At 50.4% G+C, this 10,336-nt stretch overlaps 1 protein-coding gene across 1 annotated transcript in view; it reads right to left on the bottom strand.

Moving 5' to 3' along the window:
- Positions 1–5,153: 5,153 nt before the first annotated feature.
- The window catches only part of SPNS1 (spinster homolog 1 (Drosophila)), a 10,640-nt gene continuing 5,457 nt past the window's right edge, over positions 5,154–10,336 (bottom strand). Inside the window, exons 9-13 of the mRNA XM_015425813.1 lie at positions 10,072–10,261; positions 9,906–9,971; positions 8,121–8,219; positions 6,647–6,818; positions 5,154–5,453 (exon numbers count right to left, since the gene is read on the bottom strand). Coding sequence (XP_015281299.1) covers positions 5,359–5,453; positions 6,647–6,818; positions 8,121–8,219; positions 9,906–9,971; positions 10,072–10,261 — 622 coding nt within the window. The 3' untranslated portion in view covers positions 5,154–5,358. The remainder of the gene's footprint in view (positions 5,454–6,646; positions 6,819–8,120; positions 8,220–9,905; positions 9,972–10,071; positions 10,262–10,336) is intronic.

The raw sequence follows: 10,336 nt of genomic DNA on the forward strand, positions 1-10,336 counted from the left end.
AAGAAAGGGAAAAGACCGCAAGAGGGCCCAGATGACCAGCTCCGCAGCTTCACATCACACACAGACACCCTCAACTTCCCCACGACTTGATTGGAGCCCGGGCAACAGACCAACACGACCGCAAACCACAGGTTTCGTTACGGGGCACTGCTTCCAGGACTCATTGGAGGGTAATTGGGCACGGAGAAAAAAACTGAGGAGCGGGAGGGGCGTGAAGGCCCCGGTCAAAATTTGAGGCCATTCACGACGGCCCTGATCCCGCTCCTTCGAAATCTGTCCTCCACTGTCATTCTTACCCTCCTTCTTTGAACCAACTCAGCTTACGGAGATCGGTATCAGCGAGCAAGCCAGGCAGCGATAGCAAGACAGGAAAAAGAGATGCTATCGAGCAGCGCAGTGGGGACGTGCAGAGAACGGAGGAAAGCAGTGTGCGGGCAACGGGGGGGGGGAGATACTCAAACTTTACTCCCTTTGTCGGATTAAGTCTTCTCCGTCTTGTACCCGCAAGCCCCCTTTATTAGCTATTTGCTCCACAGCGATCCCCTTTCTCCTGCGCTGATCCACCCCAGAAGCCCTGCCTTTGGGAGCCACGGTCATCCTCCAAAGGGTCTGGGGGACTGCAGCCTGCCAACCTAGGAGATGGTACCGCTCGGGTACAGATCACTGCCCTAGTCGGTCCTCTTCCCCACCCTCTCTGCTGCACAACTCACATGTGTGTGTGGGGGGGTTTCTTCACCAATTCCACGCTTGGATGAGGTCTTCTCTGCTGCGGCGCCGATGCTGCTGCCGTTCGGATTGCTCAGGCAGGAAGGAAATGCCACGGCCGCCAGCAGGAAGTCACAGGGCAGGTGCACTCGAATGACACAGGAGGGGGGAAGCTGAAACTCCCACTGCATTCAGAAGATTCAGCTCGGGGAATGATCACCAGGCATCAAGGTTCCCCCCCGCCAAGACTTCCTTAGACCTTGCATGGGTCTCCGAAAGACCCCCCCCATTCCTGTGCTAGAGCCCACCATCCACATCCCAATCTCAAGGGGCTCCCGAACCTCTCCTGCGACGGGAGTCCCCTCCCAGGGTCACACCACACTTACTAAAAGGTTGGCGGACCACCACCACTCAAGACTCCCTTGAAATGGCACACTGGGTCACTAGTGTGTTTATACACAGGCGCTCGTTTATGGTGAGAACAAAGCGCTTTAGGCAAGCTGGCAATGCAGTGCTCTCTCTCTCTCACACTGGCGGGCGAGACAAAAAGACAACTTGCGGCCATGCCAGCTAGTAAAAAAAAAAACAACTTACAGGCTGTAACGTTAACAGATCTATTTGCAAGCCTGGTTTATTCACAGGCTCCCGTCTTTACTGTGAACGCCACAGGCAGATCAAGCCAGCAAGGATAAAAGCAGGGCTCAGCTTTTGAATAACGTAGCTCTCCACCACCCTGTTCTCCCTTTTGGCCTGTCAGCTGGAGTGGCGCAACAGAAGGCCTGGGGAAAGCAAAGGCAGACAGGAAGTTCCAACACTTGGAAGGATCCTCTCTTTTCCAGAGGGTTCCAAGACATCGTCTAGTCTTGCTCCACTCTTTGCAAAACTGCTTTCGAAACAGGATGGGGGAGAATCGTTCACAGTCCGAGACACAGACTTTTATCCGTGCCCAGACATAGACGCAAGCCCCGCGAATCTCTTTATTCAGCCAGTAAAATCAACTGGTAAAATCAACTTTCCCCATATGTTCCCCTGTGGGCACTACGGTCGGGGACGCAACATCTCCTGACGATTCCAGGCCCCAAGGAGGCCAGGCTGGCTGCTACCAGGGCCAGGGCATTTTCGGTGGTAACTCCTACCTGGTGGAATGAGCTCCCGGAGGAGATCCGGGCCCTGCGGGACCTTGTGCAGTTCCGCAGGGCCTGCAAGACGGAGCTCTTCCGCCAGGCTTTCGAGTAGGAGCCACCACTATTTTACCATCACCAGCTTCTGGCCCTGGGAAGAGAGAACAACAGTGCCACATGGAACTGGCAGCACTGATTGGGTGTGCCATCTTTGAGACGTCATCTTTATGGAAGATCTTGTTTGAACATCTAGAGCACTTAATAGGTTGTAATGATGTTGTAATATTGTAGTGATGCTTTTATATGGCTTTAATCGGTTTTATGTGTTGGCTTTGCCTGTCTGTGAGCCGCCCTGAGCCCGCGTCGCGGGGAGGGCGGGCTATAAATTGAAATCCTAAATAAATAAATAAATTGTCCTGGACTGGATCATTTCAGGCTGCAGGCGAATGCTTCCCTATTCCTATGCTCCTCCTACGAAAACTGATCCCTCCCTGCCCAGCAGAAAGACAGCATGTCAGGAGGAGGTGTAGGGGAGTACATGACGATGGAGGGCCCCACCGCCCCTTCTCCAGACACGCCGTTTCCCTGCTTATAACATGCAGTCCACCTCCCCACCCCCTGCTCGAAGTGGTACAGTCCAGGAAGAGCTTTTAATTACTTGATAAGGACGACTGTACTCGTTGGCCCTGTGAGCAAGAGACCTTTGCAGGCATCTTCGGCATGCTGACGTGTCAAAAAACAAAAAAAAACAGACTTTGCATTCTAGCAGGGCTGCTCACCATGTGTGAACCCACCTGCCGCTTCAAGATACCAGTTGACTGACAAAAGTCTCAGACACACTGACACATCGTTTCTCTCTCTCCCCGGTCCTGAACTGAGTGTGTGAGGGCTTCCCCTCCCCATCCTCTCTGAAAGGGCACTTCACACCTCCTCCACACAGTTCCCTTCTGGGCTCCCTTCAAACCAGCAAGCCATAAAGTTAATTCGAAAAGGGGGGCAAATATGTATACATCGCAACACCCACCCCCAGCTTGGAAGCTGCCCTCGCGACTGGAAAGAGCAGCGGACCCAAATTCTATCTCAAGCATGGAACACATTCTGACCTGCGTGGACTTCTTCAGATTTAGGATGCACTTGCTTGTTTTATATACCGGGCTGCTGCAACCAGTGGAGAGGAACTACATGCGTTGAGATGAAATCCAGAAAGCTGACTGTGGGAACGCTGTTTATTATTCATTTACCTGAAAAATTTCTATGCCACCCCTCCAGGGAAATCTGCCCTGTTCCACCCTCACCCCAGCTCTTGAGAATTCAGCTAGTACGCTTTCAAGTGCTTCTTCTCGACCACAAAGGCTAGAAACACAGGAGGAAAAACAAAACTCCAGAGGAGCAGCGGATACTGAACTCCACACTCAGTACTGAAGACTGCACTCGTAAACTGTGCATTGCGGCCTGTTCACAGTCCATATCATACAGCAGGACAGGACCCGAGAAGTCACCCTGTCTAGCCCCCTGACCCCCAAGGCCAGAAGCTCTCACTACTAAACCCCGTGAGTACACAAGCTCATCAAACTGACAGCCAAACTAAATAGCAGCAGATCTGCAATCTGTCACTTTTCTAACATTCCAAGAAGATGTGAAGGACAGAGCAGAATCGGTGCTTATGAACTGACAACCAGGCCGGGGGAAGGGTTAAAATGTCCACAATTCAGCCTTCCCCCTATGATTTTTTTGTTAAAAGCCTTTTGTTTTTTAAAAAAGCCCTCAGATACTTGAGCACTGCAAACAGAAATGCATAAGCCACATCACACTGAAGTGACGGCAGAGTAGAGATGTAAAATTTCCGGAAATTTTGAAGCTTGGAAAAAAACCCGGGGTTTTCCCGTTTTTTCCCCCCAGGAAAAAACGGAAATTTTCGGAAAAATTGAAAAAAAAAATGCTACATTAGCATTTCTTTTGTCTTTTCTAGATTGAAAGTCATTCTGTTACTTTAGGAACATAAAATATGACTATGGACATTTTTACTTTGCATGAAATTATCACAACTAGCATATTAAAAATATAGTGTATCCAAACAATTATTACAAACAGAATACCCACCCACATGCAAAAACAAAACTGAAACTTTTTTATTTTCTTCTGACAATCGCACCTCCTAAAGGAAGAAATGCATCTTGCTCTTGCATTGGAGAGTTCAGTTTGTAACCTAGGACTTGCTTGTCCTCAGTGCACAGAAATTAGATCAATCTGATACCATAAATATTTTTTAGAAATGATTTGGAAAATATTTGAACACCTTGTCTTGTTTTCAATTTTTCCAATTTTTCAGAAAAAAACAAAAAGGCTTCAGGAAAAACCGGGTTTCCCCCCGAATTTTTCCGGTTTTTTTCCGGGCCTTCACATCTCTACGGCAGAGCAAAATGCACCTGTTGACAAAGCACACAAATGACCCAATCCACTTACTACAGAGAGAAGGACACAGTACACTCACAGGGTCCCCAGAATCCATTCCAACCTCACATTAAGAGTTCGCACACAAACCACGCCCTCTGCGCAATGACCACAGAACCAAGCAATGGCTCACAGATATGAAATAGCCAGGCCACAACTCATCAACCAAGCATCCAAAGTCATCTCGCCACGCCGCTTTTCAATGGAGGCAGCTCCTTGGATGTGGCAGTAAACCGTCAAAAGTAGGAAGAGCTCAAGCAACTCACAAGTGCATACACAACAGGTCCGACGTTAGAAGCCAAAACCTAGAATGCCCCCACAATTTCAACTAAAATGCAATTCGAATTGACTATAGCCTCTTCAGGTGTTGCTCGTAGAGGAAGAAAGTAAGGAGAAAAGGAACGCCGGAGCACATTTCAATCATCAGAACTGTTATGAGCTACACAGATGATCATTCATAGCGTGATCAACCAATGGGGCCAATTTACAGCTTCTCTCGCAATCATTTTAACTGGGTGGCCAGCCGTGTTGGTCTGAAGCAGCGGAACAAAGTTTGAGTCCAGCGGCACCTTTAAGACCAGCAAAGTTTGATTCTGGGTATAAGCTTTCGCTTGCATGCACACTTCATCAGATACACATGCACACAAAAGCTTATACCCAGAATAAAAACTTTGTTCCAGGCATTTTAACTGTTGCCCATTAGCCAAAAGCTTTTGAATGCCTCCCCTCTCTCAAAACCGAGCAGCAGCTCCCCTGTTTGCCTCCATTCTATACACAAAGTCACCCTCCTAGACCTCATCACCCAAAGTTCTTTCTTTTTTTTGGGGGGGGGGAGAAAATGCAAGGAGCAGTGCATCACCCCATTCCACCCAGCTGGAAAAATACAGACACGTGACTCTGGATAAAGTTTGTGCTTTATAAAAATCCCTCATACACCAAAAAGCAGCTGTCCACAACACACACACCCCCGCCTTGGTCCATTCAGAGAGCCCCCCTCCCCAGCTCCCTGGATCAGCCAAGCACAGAGGGCACGAGTCCACACTCCTTCCCGAAACCGGATGAGAGGGGTAGGGGGCTGCCTTCATATGAGGACACTGGAAACAGGGACTTTTGTCGATCGGCCACGCTGAGGAACCACGATGCGATCTTCGCCTTCCGACGGCTCGTTCAGCTGACCTGGGGGGATAAGAGGAAAGTGTCAGGGTTTGGGCTGTCTACAGAGCCCGTTGGCGGGGGAGGTTTAATCAGCTTTGTCTCTCGACTGACTTGCTTTTAGGCATAGTCTTGAGCCAGCAGAGGTTTCTGCCTTGGCTGGGCCCATAGGACTATCACACACCATTAAGAGCCAGTTTGGTGTAGTGGTTGTGTGTAATCTAGGAGAACCAGGTTTGATTCCCCACTCCTCCACTTGCAGCTGCTGGATGACCGTGGGCAAGCCATAGTTCTGTCAGAGCTGTCCTTGAAAGGGCAGTTTCTGTCAGAGCTCTCTCAGCCCCACCTACCTCACAGGCTGTCTGTTGTGGGGAGAGGAAGGGAAAGGAGTTTGTAAGCCGCTCTGAGACTTTGAGTGAAGGGTGGGGTATAAATCCAATCTCTTCTTCTTCTCTTCTTCTTAATTAATTATCTTATGGCAGTGTGTTTGGAATAGCCAGGAGATCCCAGAGGGATTGTTTGGCTGCCAAAGCTGTAGCTTTTTTTTGTACCACTAGGTGGTGAGCTATGCTTATTTTTAGGCTGAGAGTGCTGTGACTTGCCCAAGGTCACCCAGCTAGCTTCAAATGGGGAAGTGGGAAATCGAACCCGGTTCTCCAGATTAGAGTCTGCTACTCTTAACCACTACACCAAACAGCCACCCTGCCGGGAGCCGCAAAGTATATGTGAAAGAGCCGCGTGCAGCTCCCGAGTCACAGTTTGACCACCCCTGTTCTAGATCCAGCTGGCAGTGCCGGTCCTTGACCTGCAGAGCTCTTCGGGGCCTGTGACGGACATGCCAAAGGCACCCCTCCCCTTCCTGCATTCACCCTCCCTTTTCTTTGGTCAGACCCAATTCTCTTTCTGACACCGCCCATGCACGGGAAGGTCGTCACCTGCCACCCGGAGCCAGGCCTTCGGTTTCATCCCCGAGGGTGACGAATGATCCTCAGCAGAAGCTGAGAAGGTCCTCCTGGCTCTGATTTGCAACAGCATCCTTCCCTCGGCTTGGGATTTTGCCTCCGATGCATTTTCAGGGACCGTTTTGCATTTTTGAAGCAGTTTTGTACGGTGCAAACCTATTATGGTTTTAAGATGACTTCTATCCCCCCCCTCTCAGATACAATCTATGCGTGGCCTATAAACAAGCTCGCTAGCAGGGAAAGGGGCCTTCTTACCTTGTGTGTACAGCTCAGTGCGTTTACGGTCCGCCTGGATGAAGCAGGCCGTGGCCAAGAAGAAACCGCCGCCAATCACTCCCACGAAAGCGCAGGCCATCAGAGCGTACTCAAGGCTCCGGAACTGCGACATGTATGACGGGGGGCGACTGCGCTGGATTCGGTCGCTGATCTAGGGGCAGGGCGGGTACAAGAGAGGAGACAGATCAGTCAGCACCCAGAGGGTAATCACAGAGACACTGCCCCTCCAAAACGAAAAACACCTGGGTCAGAGACAAGAAATGCCGCTTAGCTGGTCACCCAAGGCAAGGAGGAACTGCCTACAGGCAAGGAAAGCAATGGCAAAACCTATCTCTGCCACTCTCTGTCTTACTTTGGAAAGAATGCGGCTTCGGAAAAACTGCATCTAAGGCCCCGGTCACATGGAGCATTAGGTACGCTAGAGAGACGGAAGATAGGCGGATTTTCCGGGCGCGATCTCACCGCCACATCTGGGAAGCATAGAGCTCCCGTGGCGCACCCGAAGCTTCCCGCCGAAGATGCGGGGTAAAAAGCTAGTACCTCGGAGGTACTAGTTTCCAGAAACCGCGGGGCAAGGGTGGGCGTCTGATCGCGTTTCTGGTGGTAGTTCCGGCACCCGCCCATGTCCCCTCGCAAAAAGGTTCCCCCCCCAAGTCTCCACGGATGTGCACAAGCACCCAACGGAGCATGCGCACATTTAAGTTTTAAAAACAAAACACAACCCCGTTTGCTGCGCCGCTCCGCTTCTTTGCCCTGTGTGTGATCGGCACCTTCCCCCTAACCACGGGAGCTTGACGGGACCTCAACCCGAAGCCTGATCGCGCAGTCGCGCGTTAGTTTGCTCCGGGGCAAACAGCCACGCCCCCCCCCCATTTTCCTGCCCGTGTGGCCGAGGCCTAAGAATCCTTTCAGGCAAGTAAGGGTTGCCATCTCTGGTTTAGGAAATATCTGGAAATTCTGAGGTGGCGTGTGGAGAGGGTGGGGTCTGGAAAAGGAGGGACCTCAGCAGGGTATAATGCCATAGAACCCATCCTCCAAAGCGGCAATTTTCTCCAGGGCAACTGATCTTGGTCGTTTGGAGATCAACTGTATTAGTGGGAAATCTCCAGGTGCCACCTGGGGGTTGGCAATCCTACAGGCAGGCAAGGAAAAGAGTGCAGCAGAGGCCACACCAGACGGGACACACTCCAATTTGATGGCACAGCAACACATTTCCCCCTAGGCCTGAACTAACACTGCAAAGGCCTACCCTGGCCGTATCGTCTCAGATCTGAAAAGATGCAAGTATCTGGGCTCTGCAAAACATTCATATAGCTTGAAGAGAATCCCAAGGTGCGGCAGCGCAGGAAAGGGGAGCCATTCGATTTAACAGGCCGGGTGGGAAGATGAACCTCGCAAAGGTTATGAAAAGTGCTTTTGCGATAACTCAGGACAGGCTGCTCCTAGCCCCTACCAGGCCAATAAGCGCAGGGCTCCCAGCATCACCCAGGAGATGGGAAAGCAGGATCTGGAAAGCTTCGGCCGTGGATCGACGGGTGGGGATGACGACATACTGGAAAGAGAACAAAGACGACTTACTGGTGCCCTCTGCTGGAGAACGGAGGGATCCCTCAGGGCTCTCCACGGGCTACTAAAAAATGTGATGTTACGCTTTTTACAGCACATGCCAAAAAAAGAGTCTTGCGGCAGAAGATTTATCATGACAAGCTTCTGGAAACCAGAGGCAATTTGTCTCTCTCCCTCTCTCACACACATGGAGGAGAAAAAAATGTGAATGGGACAAATGGTCACAGGTTGTACCTTTTGCATTTGACCTAACGCTCAGGGGCACAAAACGTATACAGAGTGCCTGTTCACGATGCCCCAAGGAGCAATACAGTCTTGTTTGGCTTTTAATGTGGTGCTTCTTTGTGCTTGAACCACTACACCCCATATGCTTTGTGATTCTCTTTTTATTTGGTGTTCAGTTTTATTGACTGTACTTGATTTTATGATACTTGATTTGTTTATATGAGCATCTTTGGCAATTGGCGATACTAAAGCAGGACATAAGTGCTTGATTTAAAAAAACAACAACACCCTGTTCAAAGTAGACTGATATTTTCCCCTTTCTCACAACATAAGAACTCGGGGGCACTCAATGAAACTAATGAGCAGCAGGCTTAGAACTGTACTTCTTCACCCAAAGAGTAATTAACACCTGGAATTCACTGTTGCAAGAACTGGTGGTGGCTACAAGCATAGCTTCAAGATGGGATAGGATAAACCTATGCAGCAGAGGTCCATCAGTGGCTATTAGCCACAAGGTATCGATGGAACACTATGTCTGGGGCAGTCATTGTCTGTATTTGTTGGTGCTTGGGGGGCAACAGTGGGAGGGCTTCTGGAGTTCTGGCCCCACTGGTGCACTTCCTGATGGCACCTGGCTTTTGGCCACTGTGATACACAGAGTGTTGGATGGGATGGGCCATTGGCCTGATCCAACATGGCTTCTCTTACGTTCTTACAATATTACTGTTATGGGGGGAGTAACAATGATTTGCGGAGCTGTGGTGGTTCAAGTGGTTAAGACGCTGAACTGCATTTGCGGAGCTGTGGTGGTTCAAGTGGTTAAGACGCTGAACTGCAGGCTGTGGAAGGCCAGTAGTTCAGCAGTTCGAGACCCGGGTGCCGCATGATGGAGTGAGCTCCCGTCTCTAGTTCCAGCTCCTGCCAACCTAGCAGTTCGAAAGCAAGAAATTGCAAGTAGATAAATAGGTACCACTTCGGTGGGAAGGTAACAGCGTTCCGTGTGCCTTGGTGTTTAGTCATGCCGGCCACATGACCATGGAAACGTCTTCGGACAGCGCTGGCTCTTCGGCTTTGAAACGGAGATGAGCACTGCAACCCTAGAGTCGGATTCGACTGGCTTTCGAGCAAGGGAACCTTTACCTTTACCTTTACAATGATTTGCACCAAATCCGGCCGTGACAGAGTAACGCTGGCTTCTGGTGCAAAAACATTAATAAAAGTAAAAGGCAGTTCTGCAGCTATTAAAGGCATCTAGGGGGGTACTTTTGTGTCAAAATGCGGGGTTGGAATGTTTAAAATATATAACATGAAATAGTTCTTCCTTTGGAGGGAAGAGAATGTCACCAACAATGGAGGAGAGGAGGAAAGAGAAGAGATCTAATACGGTGACTGTCGCAAACCACAGAGCTTTGTTCCCACCGCACCTTCCCCTTTTCCAGATTCTCACCAGAAGCATGTCGGCAACGATGGCCCAATTGAGGGAAAGGAGGGTCTCGCCAATGAAGATGAAAACCTATCAGGCATGAAGAGGAGAAAGATTATGCCAGCCGTGTTCGGTGCCCAAGGGCTATACTACAGGGACCGGGGAAACTCGAGGAGCAAGGCAAACTCACGTAAGTGGCGACGATGCTCCCCTGCGCGCTCACCACAGCCAGGAAGAGGAAGGGGGCTGAGCCGATCAGACCAGCTGCACAAACCAGGGGGTCGGCACGGGGGTTGCTGCGCTGCAGGCGCCGGGAAATCTCCACCCCGCTACCGACGCCCAGCACGCCAGTCACGCAAGTGATGATGCCAAAGATGAGGCTACAAAAGATGGTGACACCAAGCAACTGACACACCCGCCACTTGCCGACAAGCATTATTACCCCTGCGCTGAAG

Source organism: Gekko japonicus, unplaced genomic scaffold (assembly GCF_001447785.1).
Source record: "Gekko japonicus isolate JY-2015 unplaced genomic scaffold, Gekko_japonicus_V1.1 scaffold2079, whole genome shotgun sequence".
Lineage (NCBI taxonomy): Eukaryota > Metazoa > Chordata > Lepidosauria > Squamata > Gekkonidae > Gekko > Gekko japonicus.